Source organism: Haliotis cracherodii, unplaced genomic scaffold, assembly GCF_022045235.1.
Source record: "Haliotis cracherodii isolate W230 unplaced genomic scaffold, xgHalCrac1.p SCAF_20, whole genome shotgun sequence".
Taxonomy (NCBI): domain Eukaryota; kingdom Metazoa; phylum Mollusca; class Gastropoda; order Lepetellida; family Haliotidae; genus Haliotis; species Haliotis cracherodii.
In genome coordinates, this window is record NW_027266276.1 from 7,203,791 (window position 1) to 7,230,154 (window position 26,364).

Below are 26,364 nucleotides of genomic sequence, written 5' to 3' on the forward strand. Positions count from 1 at the left end.
ACCACGTGCCAATTTTGTACAATTTTGCAATGAAACATTAATGATATAAAGTCACTGTCAACATTTCTTCATGTTCACTGTGTAAATTTGTCCGTATCTATTATCAGTCGGGCATTAGGTAATGGAGGCATTCATCTTTCAGGAGAAATTTGTTTGTAAATTGTAGTTTATCTGAACCTTGGGTGCAGGGGACGGGTTAGCGTCATTTTCTGCACTGTGGGTAGGTGCTTAAAACGAAACAAGAGCAAGTCTTAAGTTACAAGTCTTTATTTGAGGACACATCGTTCTTAACCAATCTGGGTATCATTTGTTGGAAAGATCCTTCTTGAAAGCATCTTGGTTTCCTACTTTTGAAGTGTTTAGTTTGCAGTTCTGACTATTATTTTCGTTTTCGTTCTTTGAAGAAGGGGGATATGTGGAATTTTCTGCTTTTACTGCACTGTGAGTAGGTGCTTAAAACAAAACAAGAGCAAGTCTTATGTTAAAAGTCTTTATTTGAGGACACATCGTTCTTAACTGATCTGGGTATTATTTGTTGGGAAGTTCCTTCTTGAAAGCATCTTGGTTTCCTACTTTTGAAGTGTTTAGTTTGCAGTTCTGTCTATTATTTTCCCCCCGTTCTTTGAAGAAGGGGGATATGTGGAATTTCTGAATTTCAAGTGTTCGACACACTACGTTCATTACTCCTTCAAATGTGCTGTTCTGACGCATGTCACATCATATGAGGCAATCTGCCCGCAGACACCGGGAATAAAGATGAACCTGGGCGTAGATTGTGTTAAGATGTCCTTGAATGCTGCATTATCACTGGAATAAGAATATATTAATACGTTGTAGAATGAGATTTTTCAGTACACGTTTCTCAATCTCTTCTTCTGTTGACATGATGCACAAACATATACGACCGTGTCTACACAAGCACACAGGGAATTGGGATATCCTTTCATATCTTGATAACTAACTTATCACACAGGATTTCACTGTCTACGTTTCCCCTAGACGTCAAGTCAGTGAAATTCTTTTGCGCAATTCCTAGTTATGAGCAGGAAATTCATAATTACTTACCAAACTATACAGTTGCATTTTGGACTGCGAAACTAGGAGAGAGATATGAACGATCGCTTAAATGTCAATAAATCTTGAGAGATTGATCGTGTAGTCATAACCGAATGCGGGAGTCGTACTTCTTGCTGACACTTTCCACTTCCCGTATTGATGCGCATCTTTTATCGTTGAGCAGACAGTAAATATTAGCTTGGGAAGTCTTCGAAAAGAACTAATGACAAGTAATTAAAGAACAACCGATCTGGTGTATGTAACAATGGCGAGGAATTCATTGATGGGAATGTATTGACAGAAGAATTAGCGTACATTGATGGGAACAATTGCACATGATCTGGAATACATGATCAACTATTTCTCCTGACAATCCATGTTTGCTTATTGTTCAGTAGCAACTGTGGATTTACGGAAGGGGAAATTCATCAATGTCCTGTCGTTTAAGAAAGCATGTTCGATGGTCAGGTCTTCGACTTGAGTTGGTATAATTCGTGTGCTGTGACATACGCATGGTTCGTTTGGATATCCAGTGATGAGTCAATGTACTGTTTGTTTTTAGCGGTAACAGTGTTCTGTATCCTCGCAATCTTAGTTGTAACATTTGGTTTTATTTTGTTGGTGTGGGAGGAGTTATTTGCAAGGGTTATGAGAAATGATAATGTTTAGTTGTATGAAGGACATATTCTCTAAATCCGCCGTCGTATTTATATTATTCGTGTGTTGTGATATGCGCATCGCTGGTTTGTACTTCCGGTGATGGAACAATATATTGTTTTGGCGGTAACAGTGTGCTGTAACCTTGCAACCTTAATTGTAAAATTTGGTGTTATTTTGTTGGTGTGGGAGGAGTTAGTTGCAAGGGTAATAAGAATTAATATTGTTTAGTTGTTTAGTATTGTTTAGTTGAAGGACATATTCTCTAAATCCACTGTCGTTTGTATTATAGGTCTAACTCAGAGGTTAAAGAGTTTGCTTGTCCTTCTGGAACTTGTATTCTATCCCACACATAGCATCCATCTATTTTATTGTGAGTTTCACTTTGCATGTACTCGATTTGTGCATACAGGCATTTTGTTGAGAGTTCTCATTTGTGTGTCCTTAATTAGTGAAGACAAACATTTCTTCGGGAGCCTCAATGTGCATATCTTTGGTTTGAAGGCACAGACATATATTTGGAGCTTCAATGTTTTTGTTTGTGCATACAGGCATTTTGTTGAGCGTTCTAATTTGTGTGTGACTAGTTATGCATACAGATATTTCTTCAAGCGCCTTTATTTGCACGTTCTTGATTTGAGCATACAGACATTTACTTGGGTGCATCAATTTACATGTACTCAGTTTGTGCATACAGGCATTTTGTGGAGAGCTCAAACCTTTGCGTTCTAAGTTGTGAATACAGACATTTCGTTGAAAACTCTATTTCAGATTTCCGTATTCAGAAAGCACTTTATTTGAGAGGTTCAAATTACATGTCCTTGATTTAAGCATACAGACATTTCGATGAAAGCTTTTATTTGCATATTCGTGTTGCACAACACTACCCCGCCTTCACGTACATGTCTACACGAGTAGCACATTCCAAACTGTTTGTTTTAGAGTTCGCTGTATTCATGTTGCTGTGTGTTGAAGCTTTTGGACCGAACACTTCATGTAACCGTGTTAAGAATTGAAAACAATTGTTTTAGCATTAACGAATGATTATGCATGACAATATATCGACTACCCTTAAAGTAGGTTTGTGTGATGAAGCATCCTGACCTTGAGGTGAAGTCTTGAATTGCTCCGTGTGTTCTTTTAACTGAATATGCATGGTGTGCAAATGAACAAATCTATCTTTAATTGCAACTATCGTTTCCTGCGCACTTTTAAAGGTGACATTTCATTTTCACAGAATCCATTAAAATATTCTTTTTATTGATCGCACTATAAAGCTGTGTAGGAGAAAGCGTGTAGTCTTTATGTAACTCATAGAAACAACTCATTATATTCATTGGAGGGTAATTTAAAAGTTAAATTAATGCTCAATAATAAACGAAATGATAAATTACTTGAACTATTCTTCGTTAACGAGTTGAGCGTTAGGTTATCGAGCTGTGCCAGGCTTGATATGAGATGTATACCCTGGTTGAACCAAACCAAGATTCAAACGACGTAATGTGCCACGATGACCTTAATACTCTTGTGATTAACAAAACATAGAATAGTTATTAGAGTGTTACATTTCCACCAAAGTAGTACCTAGTTCTCGACTGACTGCTTGATTAGAAATATGCCTTTATCTGTAGTAGCTGAAACACGATTATTGCGCATCCGTATGTGAAAAGGGGTGAAACGGCATTGACAGCAGGAAATATCTCACTTTACCTACCACCTGCAAACAAAAGCGACAAAACTCTTTCCATATTCATAAGAAATATCTGCCAAAAACACGAGCCACGATTCCGACTATATCATGAGCATGTGTTAATGCATCACTATCAATTAGTGGTGATATCAGGTTATTGCGAAACTCAGAATTTCTCTTTGACTGTAAAACGTCTGTACCACGTGCCATTTTGTATAATTTTGCAATGAAACATTAATAATATAAAGTCACTGTCAACATTTCTTCATGTTCACTGTGTAAATTTGTCCGTATCTATTATCAGTCGGGCATTAGGTAATGGAGGCATTCATCTTTCAGGAGAAATTTGTTTGAGAATTGTAGTTTATCTGAACCTTGGGTGCAGGGGACGGGTTAGCGTCATTTTCTGCATTTTCTGCACTGTGAGTAGGTGCTTAAAACGAGACAAGAGCAAGTCTTAAGTTACAAGTCTTTATTTGAGGACACATCGTTCTTAACTGATCTGGGTATTATTTGTTGGAAAGTTCCTTCTTGAAAGCATCTTGGTTTCCTACTTTTGAAGTGTTTAGTTTGCAGTTCTGTCTATTATTTACCCCCCGTTCTTTGAAGAAGGGGGGTATATGGAATTTCTGAATTTCAAGTGTTCGACACACTACGTTCATTACTCCTTCAAATGTGCTGTTCTGACGCATGTCACATCATATGAGGCAATCTTGCCCGCAGACACCGGGAATAAAGATGAACCTGGGCGTAGATTGTGTTTAGATGTCCTTGAATGCAGCATTATCACTGGAATAAGAATATATTAATAAGTTGTAGAATGAGATTTTTCAGTACACGTTTCTCAATCTCTTCTTCTGTTGACATGATGCACAAACATATACGACCGTGTCTACACAAGCACACAGGGAATTGGGATATCCTTACATATCTTGATAACTAACTTATCACACAGGATTTCACTGTCTACGTTTCCCCTAGACGTCAAATCAGTGAAATTCTTTTGCGCAATTCCTAGTCATGAACAGGAAATTCATAATTACTTACCAAACTATACAGTTGCATTTTGGACTGCGAAACTAGGAGAGAGATATGAACGATCATGCTGCTTCGCTGTACGTTTAAATGTCAATAAATCTTGAGAGATTGATCGTGTAGTCATAACCGAAAGCGGGAGTCGTACTTCTTGCTGACACTTTCCACTTCCCGTATTGATGCGCATGTCTTTTATCGTTGAGCAGACAGTAAATATTAGCTTGGGAAGTCTTCGAAAAGAATTAATGACATGTAATTAAAGAAAAACCGATCTGGTGTATGTAACAATGGCGAGGAATTCATTGATGGGAAAGTATTGACAGAAGAATTAGCGTACATTGATGGGGACAATTGCACATGATCTGGAATACATGATCAACTATTTCTCCAGACGGTCCATGTTTGCTTATTGTTCAGTAGCAACTGTGGATTTACGGAAGGGGAAATTCATCAATGTCCTGTCGTTTAAGAAAGCATGTTCGATGGTCAGGTCTTCGACTTGAGTTGGTATAATTCGTGTGCTGTGACATACGCATGGTTCGTTTGGATATCCAGTGATGAGTCAATGTACTGTTTGTTTTTAGCGGTAACAGTGTTCTGTATCCTCGCAATCTTAGTTGTAACATTTGGTTTTATTTTGTTGGTGTGGGAGGAGTTATTTGCAAGGGTTATGAGAAATGATAATGTTTAGTTGTATGAAGGACATATTCTCTAAATCCGCCGTCGTATTTATATTATTCGTGTGTTGTGATATGCGCATCGCTGGTTTGTACTTCCGGTGATGGAACAATATATTGTTTTGGCGGTAACAGTGTGCTGTAACCTTGCAACCTTAATTGTAAAATTTGGTGTTATTTTGTTGGTGTGGGAGGAGTTAGTTGCAAGGGTAATAAGAATTAATATTGTTTAGTTGTTTAGTATTGTTTAGTTGAAGGACATATTCTCTAAATCCACTGTCGTTTGTATTATAGGTCTAACTCAGAGGTTAAAGAGTTTGCTTGTCCTTCTGGAACTTGTATTCTATCCCACACATGGCATCCATCTATTTCATTTTGTGCTTCACTTTGCATGTACTCGGTTTGTGCATACAGGTATTTTGTTGAGAGTTCTCATTTGTGTGTCTTTAATTAGTGAAGACAAACATTTCTTCGGGAGCCTCAATGTACATGTCTTTGGTTTGAAGACACAGACATATATTTGGAGCTTCAATGTTTTTGTTTGTGCATACAGGCATTTTGTTGAGCGTTCTAATTTGTGTGTGACTAGTTTATGCATACAGATATTTTTTCAAGAGCCTTAATTTGCATGTTCTTGATTTGAGCATGCAGACATTTATTTGAGTGTATCAATTTACATGTACTCGGTTTGTGCATACAGGCAGTTTGTGGAGAGCTCAAACCTTTGTGTTCTAAGTTGTGAATACAGACACTTCGTTGAAAACTCTATTTCAGATTTCCTTATTCACAAAGCCCTGCATTTGGGAGATTCAAAGTACAAGTTTTTGATTTGAGCATACAGACATTTCGATAAAAGCTTGTATTTGCATGTTCGCGTTTCGGAACACTACCCTGCCTTCACATACATGTCTACACGAGTAAGACATTCCAAACTGTTTGTTTTAGATGTTCGCTGTGTTCATGTTGCTGTGTGTTGAACCTTTTCGACCGAAAACGTCATGTAACCATGTTTAGAATTGAAAATGTAACATTAACGAAATGATTATGTATGACAATATATTGACTACCCTTAAAGTTGATGGTTTGTATGATGAAGCGTCCTGATCTTGGGATGAAGTCTTGAATTGCTCGGTGCGTTCTCTTAACTGAATATGTATGGTGTGCAAATGAAAAAAATCTATCTTTAATTACCATTATCGTTTCTTGCGCTCTTTTAAGTGTGACATTTCAATTCTATTCTTCACGAAACCCGTTTTAAATATTCTTTTCATTGATCGCCAAATGTAGTAGAAGGCCAGCATTCATTATGTCTCTCATTGAAACAACTACTTTCAACATGTTCTTTTGAGAGTAATTTTGAAAGTTAAATTAAGGTTCAATAATTAACTATTCTTCGTTAACGACTGTGTCGTTAGTTTCGAGCTGTGCTGGTCTTCACATGAGATGTATACACTCGTTGAACCAAACCAAGATTCCAATAACGTGATATGGTCACGTTGACCTTAATACTCTCGTGATTAACAAAACATACACTAGTTATTAGAGTGTTAAAGCACCACCATGGTAGTACCTTGTTCTCAACTGACTGCTTGATTAGAAATATGCCTTTATCGGTAATAGCTGAAACACGATTATTGCGCACTCGGGTGTGAAAAGAGGTGAAACGGCATTAACAGCCGGAACTCTTTGACTGTGCTTAACGCCAGGAAAGCTTAGAAATTCTCTTTGACTGTAATACGTCTGTACCGAATGCCAATTTTGTATCCTTTTGTAAAAAAAAACATTAATGACATAAAGTCCCGCATATAATTTCTTTGTTAATGCATGGTTACTGGCTAAATTTGTCCGTATCCATCATCAGTCGGGCATTATGTCAAGGAGGCATTCATCATTCAGGAGAAAATTGTTTTGTAAATTGTAGTTTATCTGAATCTTGGCTGCGCTGCATGAGTGCAAGGGAATTGTTAGCGTCATTTTCTGCAATATGTTAGCTCTAGGCAATCTGCCCGCAGATATCTGGATTGAAGATCAACCTGGGCGTAGGTTGTGTTTAGATGTCCTTGAATGCAGCAATTTCATGATCCTTGGAAGGCAAATATATTATTAAGTTGTTGAATTAGATGTTTCGGTACAAGTTTCTAGATTGTTTCTTCTGTTGATATGGTACACAAACATATACGACCGTGTCTACAGAAGCAGACAAGGAATTAGGATATTATTACGTACAGCACTGCTTGAAAACAGTCTACGTTTCCCCTTTACCTCAAGTCCGTGAAATTCTTTTGTGCAATTCCCAGTCATGAACAGGAGATTCAAAATTACTTACCAAACTATACAGTAGCATTTTGGACTTCGAAACTAGGAGAGAGATATGAACGCTCATGCCGCTTCGCCGTACGCTTAAATGTCAATAAATCTTGAGAGATTGATCGTATAGTCAAAACCGAATACGGGAGTCGTACTTCTTGCTGACACTTTCCACTTCCCGTATTGATGCGCATGTCTTTTATCGTTGAGCAGACAGTAAATATTAGCATGGGGAGTCTTCGAAAAGAACTAATGACATGTAATTAAAGAACGACCGACCTGGTGTATGCACAATGGCGAGGAATTCATTGATGGGAATGTATTGACATGAGAATTAGCGTACATTGATAGGAGCAGTTGTACATGATCTGGAATACATGACCAACTGTTTGTCCTGACAATCCATGTTTGCTTTTGGTTCAGCAGCAACTGTGGATTTACGGAATGGGAATGTTTTGTCGTTTAAGAAGGCATGTTCGTTAGTCAGGTAATGGACTTGAGTTTTGTTTAGTTCGTGTGCTGTGATATACGTATGGTTGGTTTGGACATCCTGACAGTGGACTGTTTGTTTTGAGTGGTAACAGTGATCTGTATCCTCTCAACCTTAGTTGTAACATTTGGTTTTATTTTGTTCTGACTGGAGGAGTTATTTCCAAGGGTTATGAGAAATAATACTGTTTAATTGTATGAAGGACATATTCTCTAGATCCGCTGCCTTATGTGTATTGGGTATATCGGGTAGCTCAGAGGTTAAAGAGTTTACCTGTCTTTCTGTAACTTCTATTCTATCCCACACATTGCATCCATCTTTTTCATTGTGAGCTTCACTTTGCATGTACTCGGTTTGTGCATACGGGCATGTTAGTGAGAGTTCTGTGTCTTTAACTGATGAATAAGAACATTTCTTCAGGAGCCTCAATGTACATGTCTTTGGTTTGAAAACACACACATTTATTTGGAGCTTCAATTGTTTTGTTTGTGCATACAGGCATTTTGTTGAGCATTCTAATTTGTGTGTGACTAGTTTATGCATACAGATATTTTTTCAAGAGCCTTAATTTGCATGTTCTTGATTTGAGCATACAGACATTTATTTGAGTGTATCAATCTACATGTACTCGGTTTGTGCATACAGACATTTTGTGGAGAGTTCAAACGTTTGTGTTCTAAGTTGTGAATACAGACATTTCGTTGAAAACTCTATTTCAGACTTCTTTTTTCACAAAGCCCTTTATAAGGGAGATTCAAAGTAGTTCTTGATTTGAGCGTACCGACATTTCGATGAAAGCTTGTATTTGCATGTTTGAGTTTCAGAACACTACCCTGCCTTCACGTACATGTCTACACGAGTAAGACATTCCAAACTGTTTGTTTTAGATGTTCGTTGTATTCATGTTGCTGTATGTTGAAGCTTTTGGACCGAACACTTCATGTAACCGTGTTATGAATTGAAAAAGTTAACATAAACGAAATGATTATGTATGACAATATATCGACTACCCTTAAAGTTGATGGTTTGTATGATGAAGCGTCCTGATCTTGGGATGAAGTCTTGAATTGCTCGGTGCGTTCTCTTAACTGAATATGCATGGTGTGCAAATGAAAAAATCTATCTTTAATTACCACTATCGTTTCTTGCGCTCTTTTAAGTGTGACATTTCAATTCTATTCTTCACAAAACCCGTTTTAAATATTCTTTTCATTGATCGCCAAATGTAGTAGAAGGCCAGCATTCATTATGTCTCTCATTGAAACAACTCTTTTTAATATGTTCTTTTGAGGGTAATTTAAAAGTTAAATTAAGGTTCAATAATTAACCATTCTACGTTAACGGCTGTGTCGTTGGTTATCGAGCTGTGCTGGTCTTCACATGAGATGTATACACTCGTTGAACCAAACCAAGATTCCAACAACGTGATATGGTCACGGTGACATTGATAGTCTCGTGATTAACAAAACATACACTAGTTATTAGTGTGTTAAAGCACCACCAGAGTAGTACCTTGTTCTCGACTGACTGCTTGATTAGAAATATGCCTTTATCGGTAATAGCTGAAACACGATTATTGCGCACTCGGGTGTGAAAAGAGGTGAAACGGCATTAACAGCCGGAACTCTTTGACTGCTTAACGCCAGGAAAGCTTAGAAATTCTCTTTGACTGTAATACGTCTGTACCGAATGCCAATTTTGTATCCTTTTGTAAAGAAACATTAATGACATAAAGTCCCGGATATAATTTCTTTGTTAATGCATGGTTACTGGCTACATTTGTCCGTATCCATGATCAGTCGGGCATTAGGTGAAGGAGGCATTCATCATTCAGGAGAAAATTGTTTTGTAAATTATGCTTTATCTGAATCTTTGGTGCGCTGCGTTGGTACAAGGGAGGTGTTAGCGTCATTTTCTGCAATATGTTAGCTTCACGCACACTGTGAGTTGATGCATAAAAAAGAAATAGGAGGCAATCTTAAATCAAATGGTCTGTTATTGAGACAAATCGTTCTGAACTCTCTGGGTCCTTTTTGTCAGAAACTTACTTCTTGAACGTATCTGGTTTTTCCTTTGGATGTTTACATTTGAAGTATCTGGTTTGGAGGACAGTCTATTTTCTGTTTTTGTTCTTTTAAAGAGGCAAATAATGTATTATTGCCTCATGTTATAATTGGATATTTTTTAATAATACAAAAATACTACTAATACTAATACTAACACTAAGTAAGGGGCCTGATGGTGTATGCGTCTCCATGGTGGGCCTTGATAGGGAGGATTTATTCCCCTGAAATAAACGTACATCACCCAGTTAGAGCTAACCCACCGAAGCTGGTTTAGAAGTGGGTTACAGACTACCAAGAAGAAAGCCATCGTTCAACTCCGCAGCTCTGTTAGCCTCCCTCCGCTCTTACAAACCAACCAAACAGGCGATGGGACTTACCCAAGAGGGAGGCACAGAACCCATTCAAGGATATCTTGGACGTACCAACTTTAGTCCACACTTCTTGAGTGAGCGAAAGCAACAGGATGGCCAGGAATACCACGAATGAATGGCAGCTTACTGAAGCAGCATTGGGACCAAGCCTTGCCAATGTATGCACACCTGACAGAGCAGAATATACGTGACCAGCTCCGGCGACTGAAGCTGCACAGGTGAGTCAGGTGAGCTAACTGAGAAACGGAGGCTAATTAAACAGTTTAACCATTTCCACAGAATGAACTTGATGAATTAAATGGCATTGTTTCTGTCTCTCTTAATGCGGACTGTTCATTGCATGACACTAACTGTTGTGTGTATGCTGCTGCTCGAACACTGGAGGAACTCCATACAGTTTTAAGAGACAATGAACCATAAAGGGTAATAAGCAAAATAACCAAAAGAAAAACCGGTTCTAAATAAAACAAAATGAAACAAGGAAATATATATCCTGGATAGAACTTTGCTTAAAATTACGTTCCTCGGGGCAATCAATTTCAAAACGCCAAACATCAATTTGGAAAAACACAATACAAGACAACAAAAGAGAAAGTTCCAAATCAAATTCTTGATACTCTGAAGGCAATTATATTCCCGTGTTTTTAGGGTGAGCAATTGACTAGCCTTTGCATGTGTTTGTGACGGGTACCACCGATTGGGCAGGATACGCTCACCTTTTCGCGAACACCTGGTATCATCCTTAGTGATTTATAAACACATGCTTGTGATATAGTCGGAATTGTACAATCGACTCTACTTTCGGCAGATATTTCTTATGCGTATGGAAAGTGTTTTGTTGCTTTCATTTATTCGAATGAGCGCACGTTGATTGCCTTTAAGATCTATCGGTTGTTGTGTTTAGTAGGGAGATCAGGACGGATCTCATTAACTTTTCATCGATTTAAAACAAATAAAATCCAACAAATTTAAAATCTTAATTGTACATGCTGTCTAGCGCTTTGATGTTGTGTACAAACGCAATTACCACTGGCAATGTCCACCAGTTTCACGGGGAAAGCAATTTACTACTGAACCGACGAGAACAGATTTTGTGCAGACACACCAAAGTCCACACAACGACAAGTATGGGATTCGACCCTAAAAGAAACAGTTACAAACACGTAATATATGGTTTGTATGGTTCGAGTGACTGTGTATTTTTTCATTCAACCCTGCCCAAATATTAGTACACAAACGGGGGCATGGGTGGTCAAGTCGTCTAAGGCGCCGCGATTCGCTGTGCAGAGCTGCGTCCCTTGGGCACTCCAGAAACCTATGATTGTGGTTTCGAATCTCGGTTCGCCCCGATTATGTTTCTAGGTTTGTCAGCACCATACCCGTGCTCGTGGGTTTCAAAAAAGTGGTTAAACGTCTGAGACCTGCATCACTTCGGGCTTTCCTCCCACACAAAGCTGACACGCCGCCATATAACTGGAATACTGTTAAAAGCGGCGTTAAACCCTACTTACTCACTCACTCACTACTACACATACAAAATGGATGATTAAATTCCCTAATCCTAACACCTCACGGAACAAGCATTCTTATATCCCCGGGCGGTGTGGTAGCATGGTGGTTAAAGCGTTCGCTCGTCACGCCAAAGGGACGAGTTCGATTCTCGACATGGGTGAAATGTGTGACGCCCATTTCTGGTGTCCCCCGCCGTTACATCGATGAAATGTTGCTTTATGCGGCGTACCGCCTCCATGGTCTAGTGGTAGAGCGTCCGCCCGGAAAGCGGAAGGTTCGGGGTTCGATCCCCGGCCGCGTCGTACCAAAAGACGTTAAAAGATGGTACTTGTTGTTACCCTGTCTGGCGCTCGGCATTTAGGGGCTAAAACAAGGACTGGTCGGCTCGGAGTCAGTATACTGTGTCTGAGTGGGGTATTCATGTTAAACTGCGGCATCTTTTCTCAGTGAGCTTGCATTATAAATCGGCATCAGTCCAGACTAGTACAAGCAGCCACACACACACACACGTACTTACTTACTTACTTACTTTGGAGATTTAACGTGCGCTTTCCGACTGATGCGTATTTAGCACAAGGGCCCGGCCAGGCCATTTAATGTGTTTCCGAAAGGGGCGAAAGTGGTGTGTGGAAATCAAGAGGGGGCTTTAGGGGTTGCTTATATAGAATTTTGGAATTTGGAGATTTGGAATAGATGCCGATGGGGTTGGGGAGGAGAACTAAGGGAGCTGGGTATGGTGGATGTTTGTTTGTTTATGTAATTTTGATTTGGTATATTATAATGTTTTTAGATGCGTTTTATTAGTTCCGTTTTGATTAAGAATACGCCTAAGGCCTTGAAGTTTTCTAGTTTATTTTGTGGGTTTAGTATTGCTTCTAGAGTGAGAGCCTTGTTTAGATTGAGGGTGGTTTGTAATGCGGTTCGATGTGTTAGGTAGTGTGTGCAGTGGATGAGTGCGTGTTCTGGGGTTTCTAGTTGTTTGCAGTGTGGGCAGTTACCTGTAGTATGTTTTTTATTTTTTTTTAGATGGTTATTTAGGTTGGTGTGTCCTGTTTGGAGTTTAGTGATTACTCTGTCGAGTTTTTTTGGATGGATGGAGAATTTTTGGTTTGGTTAGTGGTTTGCTGAGTACTTTTTTGATTTGGCTATTTTAGTTTAGATAAAGATTATGCCATTTTATGGTGATTTTTTGCTTGTTTACGCTTTTAATTTCTGATTTTGAGATTGGTAAGTTTAAGCTTATTTCTGGGATTTTAAGGGATAGTTTAGCTGCTTTATCGGCGTTTTCATTACCGTATATTCCTACGTGGGCGGGTATCCACAAGAAGGTTATTTGTTTGCCTGCCTTAGTTAGGTCGTTGGAGCTTTTAAGTATTTGATTTATTAATTTAGGTCGGTTTTGGGTATTTTTGTTTTGGAGGGCTTGCAGTCCACTTAGGGAGTCGGTAAGTATTAGGATTTTTTGTGTTTTTTTTTTAATTCTTGATTATGGAGGGCTGAGGCCATGCCCATTAGTTCTGCCGTGTATATTGATGGGTTGTTTGGGAGTCGGAAGGATTGTGTAGTTTTAGTTGGTTGTGTGGTATAGACTCCGAAACCTGTGTGTTTGGAGGTCGGATCTGAAGATCCGCCCGTGTAAATGTGACACCAATTTGGCCAATTTTCGTGTATGTATGCTAGTGTGGTGGTTTTAGCTATGTTTGGGCCGGTTTGTTTATTTATTTGGTTAGCTAGTGTCGTGTCTATTTTGGGTATTTTAAGTTTAGGGGTGAAGATATTTGATTGTTTGCAGTTTTGTTTAAGATTTTTAATTTGGTGTTCATTGAGGTAGTTTGTTATTCTTTGGGATATTGGGGTAAGTAAGGGGTGTTTACGAGCTAGAGCTTGGTTTTCGGGGCTGATATTTTGGTTTATTAAGTTTGGGATGAGAGGGTTTGATTGGGACGCGGCCCAGAAATTTAAGCTTATATAATTAGCTGTTCCCTGCGTAGACTTAGTGGCATTTCTCCTGTTAAGGCCTGAAGTGAAGTGTAGGAGGTGCCATGTTGGGTGCGTGTAATTAGTTTGAGGGCCTGGTATTGTATTGAGTCAAGTTTTTTAGATAGAGAGTTGTTTAGGGTGTTGTATATGGCGCAGCCGTAGTCTAGTTTTGATCTAAGTAGTGATATGTAGAGAGAGAGGAGGGTATCTTTGGAGGCTCCCCAGTTAGAGCCAGTTAGGCATCTTAGGGTGTTTAGGTCTTTACTGCATTTAGTTTTTAGGTTTTGGATGTGAGCATCCCAGGTGAGATGTTCATCGAAAATAAGTCCTAAGAATTTGGTTTGTTTTTGAAATATGATTTTTTGTTGTTTAGCTGAAGGATTGGGGAGGCGGGTTTCATGTTTTTATGTTTGAAGGGAGAAGCCCCATTTGTCAGCCATTGTTGTATTTTATTAAGAGATTTTTGGAGTAAATTTTGGGCTATTTTAATGCTTTTAGTGCGGATCCAGAGGACTCCATCATCCACGAATTTCGATGTGTTTACTTTAGGGGATAGGCCCTCGAATAGATCGTTTATCATTATATTGAAGAGGGTGGGGCTGAGGATACTGCCCTGGGGAGTACCATTTTCTAGGGGACATTGGTCCGATAGTGTTAGGTCTATACCCACGGTTATTTTACGATTGTTTAGGAAGTCCTGGATGTAGTTTATTATCTGACGTTTGAGTCCTATTTTTTGAAGTTTTTGTATTAGCCCGCGTGCCATACCATGTCGAAAGCTTTAGAGAAGTCTAAGAAGATGCCTGTGATATATTGTTTATTTAGTTGTCCTTTCTTAATATCGTGCTCTAGTCGGGCGAGGTTATCTAGGGTTGAGCGGCTTTGAAACCGCTTTGATCTGGGTTTATGATGTTTTTTTGGGTTAAGTAATGTTGTAATCTATTTTTAGCCATTGATTCCATTACTTTACATAAGTTTGAAGTTAGGGATATTGGTCTAAATGAGTTAGCTTGATTAGCTGGTTTATTAGGTTTAGGGATTGGTATGACTAGGGCCTGTTTCCAGGGAGTAGGAACCTGTCCGATTAGGTAGATGAGATTGTATAGTTTGAGTAGTGCCTGGAGTAATTTTAGGGGGAGTTTCTTAATTATTTGGTAAGAAGTTAGGTCTAATCCTGGGGCTGTGCCCTTTTTCCTGTTTTGGATTACGTAGAGGAGCTCCTGCATTGCACACACACGTGCATGCACGTCGCTATATAAGTGCAATAATCTTGGACGCGACGTTAAACCTATTTTCACCTCACCTCACCTTATGCGGCGTAAATCAATACTCACTCACTCGATCACTTGATATCCTCAAATACACTCGCACCACAGCTCAATTATCCTTTTAACATTCCAAATAAATATCGACAATAAAAAAACACAGAGTAATTTAAACAACAAAATAAACAACCCTACCTGCCTTCGGTTTTACGTTTTATTGTTTTCGTGGATAATCAATTTTATAATCTACTCACAAAGTTATCAACTCTCTGGGGGAAATTGTAAACTTTACTCACAGACACCTAATCAGAAATTTAACGCGCAGCCTCCCTGAATCGATTTCGATTTTCTAACTGTGAATTCTTCGTCTCAAGCACAATTAAGACCGATGTGCTTTGAAAAACATTTATTCCTGCTTAATACGAGTCTAATCTAATTTGTCTTTCCACCTCTGTCGTTTTGTTTCTCTATACGAACGAAAATATTAATTACTTAAACCGAAGACGAAGTGGCATATTTCACGCCATGGTGGATCTAGGTTTTTTTTTTAACATAATTAATTTTGGAAAATCACAGATTTGTTCGTCAAGCAAACTTAGAAGCTTTTCGTGAATACAAGCACTCATTAATACGAACAATGATCATGTTTAAAGAATTAATCCACCATGTAGGCAATCGGCTTATAGGGAATGTGGGGTTGTGACAGGTAATCCTGGTGTGTTCATATGCACAGTAACGCTTTTAACGTGTCAAGTCAACCGAAATACAAAGGTCCCGAATACCGATTTATTGTCCTTTGTCCCATTGCTACGGTGGCCCATAAGGGACATGGAGTCTGTTTTTAAATATTTTGATATTTCACTTACTGTTATCGTATCCTTTTGCAAATTAACACGATTTGTCATACAGATATGTGATAAATCATGTATAAAAACAACCGAAAACATGGAAAATGTTAGCTAGCTCACTCAGATACCATGTCGCAGTTTAACATGAATACCCCACTCAGACACTGTAAACCGAGCTGACGTTTCCTCGTTTTAGCCCCTTAATGCCGAGGTCAGACAGGGTAACTAACTAACTAACATCTTTTGTTTAAAAAAGACCTTAACCTTAGCATTTGACTTTAAGTAAAGTAATACATATAAAACTGCTTTATTAATTTCATGTTTAATTTGTGAATATGTAATTCGCCAATATTTCACGTTTGGATGCCTTGCAATTTGTTTGAAAAGAACGTTGATTGTTCTTGTACACCGATAATCAGAATGAAAATGAAGACCCTCTGTAAATGTTTTCTTATGTGTGAAGATCTCGTTGACAGATGTATATCAGTGAAGACATGATTATGAACTATTGGATGTGTCATGAGATACATGCTATGTGAATATCCTTTGAACATGTCATCTTATGTGAAGATTTTGTCGACTAATGTTTCATGAGTGAAGACGCCGTTGTAAACTGATTTTTCATATATGAAGACGTAGTTCTTAACTGATGTTTCATGAGTGAAGACGTCGTAATAAACAGATGTTTCATATATGAAGACGTAGATCTTAACTGATGTTTCGTGAGTGAAGACGTCAGAATAAACTGATATTTCATGTATGAAGACGTTGTTCTTAACTGATGTTTCATGAGTGAAAACGCCGTTGTAAACTGATGTTTCATATGTGAAAACGTAGTTCTTAACTGATGTTTCATGGGTGAAAACGCCGTTGTAAACTGATGTTTCATATGTGAAAACGTAGTTCTTAACTGATGTTTCACGAGTGAAAACGTCAGAATAAACTGATGTTTCATGAGTTGAGACGTAGTTCTTAACTGATGTTTCATATATGAAGACGTTGTTCTTAACTGATGTTTTATATGTGAAGACGTAGCTTGATGCTGGTGTTTCGTGAGTGAAGACTCCGCTGTGAACAGAGGTTTCATATGTGAAGACGTAATTCTAAGCGGATGTTTCATATATGAAGACGTAGTTTGATACTGGTGTTTCATGATTGAAGACACCGCTGTAAACTGATGTGTGTACACTGATGCTTTGTCCTGTATGAAGACATCGTTGTATATTGGACTTTCAGGTTTGACAACGACATAACAGCAGTGCTACGTTCTAACCCTAAAGGTACCTTCATATTGGCACCAACCCAACCACAGTATGATTTGTAGGCAGATATGGCGATACATGCCAAACACATCTATCGGTCATGATGTTAACTACCCGTCTGAAAAAGTGGTTTCTAAAATCTAATTTTGACTTTTTAAATTTTACGGATGCCAGAAGTTTTTAAAGACTGTGTGCGCCAAGAGGGAATTACAATTAGATCCGTTTCGGTAACTTCTCATCTCGCAGCAAGAACGTTTTAAAGACAGTGTCTGCCATACATGATGGTAAGGATAACAATGTAGCATGCGTTTTACGTACAGTGCTTATAGGTACACTCACTCTACGTACGCATATTCTACGTACATACAATCTACAAACACTCTACGTACATACAATCTACAAACATTCTACGTACATACAATCTACAAACATTCTACGTAATACAATCTACAAACATTCTACGTACATACAATCTACAAACGTTCTACGTACATACAATCTACAAACAATCTACATACATACAATATACAAATATTTTACTGACAAACGGGGGCATGGGTGGCCAAGTCGTCTAAGGCGCCGCGATTCACTGTGCAGAATTGCGTCCCTTGGGCACGCCAGAAATCTATGACTGTGGGTTCGAATCCCGGGTCGCCCTGATTATGTTTCTAGGTTTGTTAGCACCATACCCATGCTCGTGGGTTTCACCGAAGTGGTAAACGTCTGAGACCTGTATCACTTCGGGCGTCCCTCCCACATTAAACTGACACGCCGTGATATAACTGGGATACTGTTATAAGCGGCGCTAAACCCTACTCACTCACTCACTCCTAAAACATCAAGCTGACACACCGTGGTATTACTGGAATACTGTTCAAAGCGGAGTTAAACCCAACTCACACATTTGTGACACAAGATACGAAATACACGTTTCGCTTTTAAAAACGTTGAGGGACGTTGTAATTCAATTTGCTCAGCCAGAGGGTCGTAGATTAACTTTACTGTAACCCAATTGTAAAAACTACCAGGTGCGATAGCTTCATTACCGGAGAGGAGCTAGATCTCTGCTGACAGTACTGATTGCCAGAGCGGACATGTACACATGGAGGTCACGTACTCAATACAGTCATCCCCTGCTTTCTTTCAGAAATGACCGCCTCCGTGGTCTAGTGGTAGAGCGTCCGCCCGGAGAGCGGAAGTTCCGGGTTCGATCCTCGGCCGGGTCATACCAAAAGACGTTAAAAGATGGTACTTGTTGATACCCTGTCTGGCGCTCGGCATTAAGGGGCTAAAACAAGGACTGGTCGGATCGGAGTAAACTTTGTCTGAGGGGTATTCATGTCAAACTGTGGCATGGTATCTCAGTGAGCTAGCACTATAAATCGGCATCAAACCGGACTAGTACAAGCAGCCACACACACCCACATGTGCATGCACGTCGCTATATAAGTGCAATAATCTTGGACGCGACGTTAAACCTAATTTCACTTCACCCCTTTCAGAAATATTGAGCCAACTAGTTAATCAACCCACGGCTACAGGCACAGCACATGGCGTAACTGGTTTTCGATGGTCCATTCATATATGTGTTTGACTGTTGTTCGCCTTTTGCGTCCAGTGGAATCTGTTTCGGGTGTTGGTCGAGGTTGAATGTTCTCTGGCGTTGCCGTTTTGTATTCACATACAGTAAACTACAGTTATAACGAACCCAAAGGGACTACTAATGTTCGTTCGTAATAACCGTAGTTCGTTATAAGCATATATACAGCAAAGTTGCGTTTCCGTAAAGCGACTAAACGTTGATCCCCATTAGGAATTAGGGTAGAGATAGTCATCAATATTTCATGCTTGATTTATGCTAGATTGTTTGTTTGTTGTTTAACGCCACACTCAGCAATATTCCAGCTATATGACGTCGGTCTGTAAATAATCGAGTCTGGACCAGACAATCCAGTGATTGACATCATGAGAATCTATCCGCGCTATTGGGATACGATGACATACATCAACCAAGATAGCGAGCCTGACCACCCGATCCCGTTAATCGCCTCTTACGACAAACATAGTCGCCTTTGAAGGCAAGCATGGGTTGCTGAAGACCTGTTCTACCCTGGATCTTCACGGGTCGCTTGATTCATGTGTTGAGGTGGCGTTAGCTGTAGTATAATCCCCGTGGGATTCCAGGTCATCAGAGATCCAAAGGACCCAAGCTTAATCCGAGGATGGATCGAGTGGGTGTCACTTGGGTGTCATCACGCCGGAGGGCGTGGCTCGTTGCTCATATTTTCAGTCACTGGTTTGTCCGCCCAATGAAATACAGGTGAAGCTTAAAGCTTGAATTTTAAAGAAATTCACCGATCCACTCGTAAAAACGTTGACGACTGACCACAGCGGCTTATCGGTGTTGACTTTACCTCACGACATATAGCTCTCATGCCCTTGTTATGCTAACAGAGTGGCAGCCAAGTGGGGTCTGGTTCAGACACCCTAACGCGGTAAAACAACACAGGTAATGAACACATCTTCTGTCTGCCACCAGTGGTGGGATCAGTCTGCAGGAAAATACTTTCAAAGACACAGACAAATTCGGATTAGATGATGGGGATGCGTTATATCTCAGAGAAATGATAACACAAAGACCGACAGATGTTTTAGAGATCCGAGACTTAGTCCCGCAGTTATCATTCCGGCGAGACTCCAGACGCTCAGAAATAATAGAGATGTTTATAGATAGTGGTGATGATAATAATAACGATGACAATGATGATAATAGTGATATTGATAACGACATTAATTTTTGGTGACGATGAAAACGATAATGAAAGAGGTGACGTCGGTTATGATGACAATGACGATGACGATGATGAGAATGGTGCTGGTGATGATTATGAAGATGATTACAATGATGATGTGACGATGACAACGATAATGACAATGATGACGTCAGAGATGATGATGATGATGATGATGATGAGGATGAGGATGAGGATGAAGAAAATGCTGCTTCTGTTGATGATGATGATGACAACGACGGAGAATGTGATGACAACGATGAGCATGCCGCTGCTGCTGATTTTATACCACCTAAAATCATACTTCAGTATGTAAGGGCGTTTACATAATTTAAAAGTGTGTTGAGTATAAAGGATTGTTTTGGGCCTGGCCAAGTCACTTATTTCGACTTATTTCGAAATAACCTCATTTCGTGAATAAGTAAATAAGAAGTAGCGTGGGTATAGCGAATGTATCTGATTTAATTGTCTGATAACCTTTACGTGTGACATATGATATCGAGCTCAACATTTTCATTTTTTTTATCACTGATTGTTTTATAGGAACGTAAATGCCAAGGCGATACCACCTCCCTGGGATTCGGGACTGATATCTCTGGTAATTGATTAAACAGTTGGTCAAGTGCCTCTGGACCTAACGATGGAAAACACAACGGACGACCGTAACACACACCCGGCCATAGCAACAGACTGCGGACGACCTTATCATACACAACAATCCATGGTAACACACAACGGACGACCGTAACACACACCCGGTCATGGCAACAGACTGCGGGCGACCGTAACATACACAACAATCCATGGTAACACACTACGGACGACCGTAACACACACCCGGCCATAGCAACAGATTGCGGGCGACCGTAACATACACAACAATCCATGGTAACATACAACGGACGACCGTAACACACACCCGGTCATGGCAACAGACTGCGGGCGACCGTAACATACACAACAATCCATGGTAACACACAAAGGACGACCGTAACACACATCCGGCCATAGCAACAGATTGCGGGCGACCGTAACATACACAACAATCCATGGTAACACACTAGGGACGACCGTAACACACATCCGGCCATAGCAACAGATTGCGGGCGACCGTAACATACACAACAATCCATGGTAACACACTAGGGACGACCGTAACACACGCCCGGTCATAGCAACAGACTGTGGGCGACCTTATCATACACAACAATCCATGGTAACACACAAAGGACGACCGTAACACACACACACACACAAGAATCCTTGGCAACACATGGCAATCCATGATGACCGTAACATACATCCGACCATAGCAACATACAACGGAGAACCGTACCACACACCCGGCCATGGCAACATGCAACACACAACGACCCAACGTAACACACAGCCGACCATAGCAACACAAAACGGACGACCGTGACATACACAACCAGCAATGGCAACACACAACCGAGAACCGTAGCACACACCCGTCCATAGCAAAACATAGCGGACGACCGTAACATACACCCGACCATAGCAACACACAACAGACGACCGTGACATACACAACCAGCAATGACAACACACAACCGAAAACCGTAACACACACCAAGCCATAGCAACAGACTGCGGGCGACCGTAACATGCACAACAATCCATGGTAACACACAACGGACGGCCGTAACACACACCCGGCCATGGCAACACACAGTGGACGACCGTAACATATACCTGGCCATGGCAGGAGAGAGCGGACGACCGTAACATACACAACAATCCACGGCAACACAACCAACGACAGTAACACACAGCCAACCATGGCAACACACAAGCTAGAACCGTAGCACACACAACCGAGAACCGTAGCACACACAACCGAGAACCGTAGCACACACAACCAAGCATAGCAACACACACCAAACGACCGTAACACACAGCCAACCATGGCAACACACAACTGAGAACCGTCACACACAACGAACCATGGTAACTCACAACAAACGACCGTAACTCACACGTCATGTAAAAACAAATGAGCTTAACACTGGAGCTAAATTAAGAATCTTAAAGGGATGCTAAGTCCTATTGGCAGTGCTGGTAATATTGTTTTAGTTTTTTTAAACCCCTTCGTCCCGTAACTCCTGTTTAGGTGTACATAAAACTAACAGTTCATAATTACTTCGGTTGCAATGTTGCCATTTATACACTAACTGCAATGTCTCGACCTTGAGTGGAACTTGGTCCGTGAAATTCAATGTGATTTCACACTAACGTACAACCAGCGTTGCAAATGAACCCGTGCTGTATCATCTTAAGATCTCTATACTTTCAGATCAAAAGCAGATGTGGTATCTAGACTATGTTTCGCTATTCCCGTTTGCGCAAAGACGGAACCAAGTTGACATAATGGCCACCCGAGGGCGGAATGACAAACAAGTCTGGGGAATAAACAAACATGTCAAGCAGTTTACAAGTACTATTTACCAAGTGCCATTGGGTCACTCTCTATCCATGATGTAGTTCCCCTCCATCGACCCCGATCTTGAACAATGGCCAGTGACCTTGAACTTTGACCAGTGGAGAGTGTTTGATCACCAATGTCGAGAGTGACAATGTCATTTTCACATCACTCGGCAGAGATCGGGGATTTGTTTCAATGATAGATTTGGCTAAAAGCTCAGTTTCAATTATAAAATATCACAACTGAGAAATATATATAAATTGTCAATGCAAGGGAATAACCAGTCTAGATTATCCGCCGAAACCAATTCCATGTGGCGTAAAGGGCAAAAGTGAGTGAGTGTGAGTGAGTTGGGTTTAACGTCGCTTTTAACAATATTCTAGTTATATCACGGCGTTCAAAAGAGCTGTGAAAATAATATGAATGGACCACTGAAAACAAGGGATAACATCAGGTGTTCGCGAAAGGGGTTATCATGTCCCGCCCGACCGGCAGCACCCACACATAGCTCATTGCTACCAATGATCTCCAGAATTATTACGACATTCAAACGTTGTCTGTATTCACCACGCGTCCCCACTGCTTCTGTATTTCTATAACCAATCCTCTCCACGAGCCTTCTTTGCTTATTAACAAATCCCACACTATGAGAACTAATCCCCAATTCCAAGCAGAGGAAGAAAATGTCATTAATTCCTCAAATTTAATAACCCCGAAAGCAGCGCAAAGTAGAATTGTAAATAAATCTGATGAATACTCCTAAAGAGCCGCAGTTTCGTACAAACATGGGTGAAAAGAAAATCTGGCATGTGTAAACATCCGAATCCGGATTGCTGGAGTCTGATTAAATGCTCCTGGTCAGGTGATATCACTCAGGCAGTAATGATAGCAAATAGCGGAACGTAAGCAAATTTGATCTTGCTTTGTTGAATGGCAAAAACAGATCTGTAATGAGTCCATTGTTCATGATACCCTTGACACATGAAAAAAAATGTTCTACACTAATGAGACTAACACAATATCGTGGGCAAAAGATAACAATCGAGGCCGGGAACTTGGGGCTGGATGTCCACGGAGGCCGCAGGGATGTAATACAGGATTACAATGGGCATAAAATGGCGTTCTGCCTGAAATGTGCAGAAAAATTACGCGCTAGGGGATAGCTTGGATTCTTATGAACTAGGCTTTTCGTAGCTGATGTTACTTGGAGAATAGTTGTAGGTGCGTGCTACCGATGAGTGAGTGAGTGAGTTAAGAATTAACGTCACATCGGCAATATTTCAGCCATGTAGTGACGTGCTACCGATGAAGCAGGACATGTTTACCCTTTTCGCCAACTCAACTTGGTGTCGTTACTGATTTCTTCGCGAGTCTTTACTGATTTCTTCGCGAGCCTTTACTGATTTCTTCGCGAGCCTTTACTGATTTCTTCGCGAGTCTTTACTGATTTCTTCGCGAGTCTTTACTGATTTCTTCGCGAGCCTTTACTGATTTCTTCGCGAGCCTTTACTGATTTCTTCGCGAGTCTTTACTGATTTCTTCACGAGCCTTTACCGATTTCTTCGCGAGTCTTTACTGATTTCTTCGCGAGTCTTTACTGATTTCTTCGCGAGTCTTTACTCATTTTGACTAGTCCGTAACACCAATGGAATCTGTTTTCCCAGATAATCGAGACTGGTTAATCTCTGGCATTGACGTTTTTAATTTTACATTATAGTGATAATATACCATATGTTTTAATCTATCTCGGGTCGATTTAGTAGATTGTGGTTAAAGGATTCGCTTGTTAGATTGATGCCCCAACTACGATGATATTACTGGATTATTTCTAAGAAAGGCCACAATACTGAGAACAAAATGCATGTACTCACCACACTTGTAAACATCTGAGACCTGCATCACTTCGGGCTTTCCTCCCACATTAAACTGACTCGTCGCCGTGACATAACTGGAAAACTGTTCAAAGCGACGTCGCTCTTATTTGTGGAGCCGAGAACGTATACAATAATACAAAGCATCCTGTACAATAAACAAACAAATCCAACATAGCCATAACATTTAGCATTAACACTACAATAAACACCCATTTGTCTGCTATATTAATAAATATTATAGATTCTTGTCAAAATCATTTATGTCATGTGTATGTATATTTGCACATTTTTTGCATGGCTTTCGACAGCAGTGAAGGGTCACCGCAACGTACAGAGAAAAACATCTGGGCTCGATTCCCGACATGGGGACAATGTGTGAAGCCCATTTCTGTTGTCCCCCGCCGTGATATTGCTGGTATATTGCTAAAAGCGGCGTAAAACCATACTCACTCACTCACTCCATCCACTTGACAAGGAAGATCACTCTCAATGACTGGTGATAGGGGAAGAGTAATGGATTTTTGTGTCATTTCCAAAATGTCTGTGAAAAAAGATAACCAATGGTGAATGTTCAATCAAATGCAATTGCAGTGGCATTATCTATATGAAATGAATGATTACTTGTCTCAGAGTTAAAGTTTCACTCTGAAAAAGACAAGCACCGATCCTGTTCTTGTAGAGCCGTTTGACATTTTGCAACCAACTTGCAATAAGCAACAATCAAAACTTTTAAAAGTGCATTATTTGGCAATCACATACAACAGAGATTCCCAGAAGCCCGAGACGCATCTATCATCATATTCGTTGCAGCGCTCAATTTTCACCATTGTGACATTTATGAACGTTTAAAAACAGATATGTCCAGTCTGACAAATGTCGAAGTCTACTGGCATTCAGAAGTGTTATGAAATCACGAGAAAAGAGAAGTTGCACTACTTTCAGAAAAGTAGGCATTTTTCTTTATCAATATCCTTAGAAAAAAATGCTGATCAATCAATCTGACCTATATGACATCAATCTGACTCTCACTTCCATCAGACTGGACTAAATAGGTGCGAATGAAATATTAAAAGTCAGAACATCTCAAGTATGTGAGACTGTTGTCATGGCAACACATTTAAAAGGTGATGAAGCTGTTGCACATATTGTGTGTCGTTAACACTGATTTAGTGTCGTTAAAAGCAATGTATCACAAAAACTGCTTTTCAGAATATAATTTGGGCTTTCTGATCTGACACATCTGATCTCTTAATTTGCTACGGAATTCTGACCTCTGGCTTTTCATATTTGCCTTCAACTTTTTCGTTTGAGCTCTGGCCTTTCCTGTTTGGCTTTTCTGTCACTGATGCGTTTGGCATTTCTGTCCACTGGCGTCTTTTTGCCTTCTTATATCTGACATTTCTCATCCCAGGATTCCGGCCTTTTTCTTCTGTTCTCTGGCTTTTGGCATTTGCCTTCTGACCCCTGGCTTTTGGTATTTGCCTTCTGACCTCCTGCTTTTGGTATTTGCCTTCTGACCTCCTGCTTTTGGTATTTGCCTTCTTACCTCCTGCTTTTAGTATTTGCCTTCCGACCTCTGGCTTTTGGTATTTGCCTTCCGACCTCTGGCTTTTAGTATTTGCCTTCCGACCTCTGGCTTTTAGTATTTGCCTTCTGACCTCTGGCTTTTGGTATTTGCCTTCCGACCTCTGGCTTTTAGTATTTGCCTTCTGACCTCTGGCTTTTAGTATTTGCCTTCCGACCTCTGGCTTTTGGTATTTGCCTTCCGACCTCTGGCTTTTAGTATTTGCCTTCTGACCTCTGGCTTTTAGTATTTGCCTTCTGATCTCTGGCTTTTGGCATTTGCCTTCTGACATCTGTATGTTGGTATTTGCCTTCTGACCTCTGGCTGTGGGTATTTGCCTTCTGACCTCTGGCCAGGGTATTTGCCTTCCGACCTCTGGCCAGGGTATTTGCCTTCTGACCTCTGGCTGTGGGTATTCGCCTTCTGACTTTTGGCTGTGGGTATTTGCCTTCTGACCTCTGGCTCTTGGCAT

At 40.2% G+C, this 26,364-nt stretch overlaps 2 protein-coding genes across 2 annotated transcripts in view; one reads left to right on the forward strand and one right to left on the reverse strand.

Moving 5' to 3' along the window:
* The window catches only part of LOC139470467 (tetra-peptide repeat homeobox protein 1-like), a 41,393-nt gene extending 18,790 nt beyond the window's left edge, over nt 1–22,603 (forward strand). Inside the window, exons 2-3 of the mRNA XM_071252876.1 lie at nt 20,164–20,320; nt 22,514–22,603. Of these exons, the coding sequence (XP_071108977.1) occupies nt 20,164–20,320; nt 22,514–22,603 (247 nt within the window). The remainder of the gene's footprint in view (nt 1–20,163; nt 20,321–22,513) is intronic.
* A 2,981-nt stretch (nt 22,604–25,584) lies between these two features.
* Nucleotides 25,585–26,364, reverse strand: LOC139470468 (octapeptide-repeat protein T2-like). The gene has a single exon (XM_071252877.1). It carries the CDS (start codon nt 26,362–26,364, stop codon nt 25,585–25,587), a length of 780 nt encoding a protein of 259 aa, XP_071108978.1.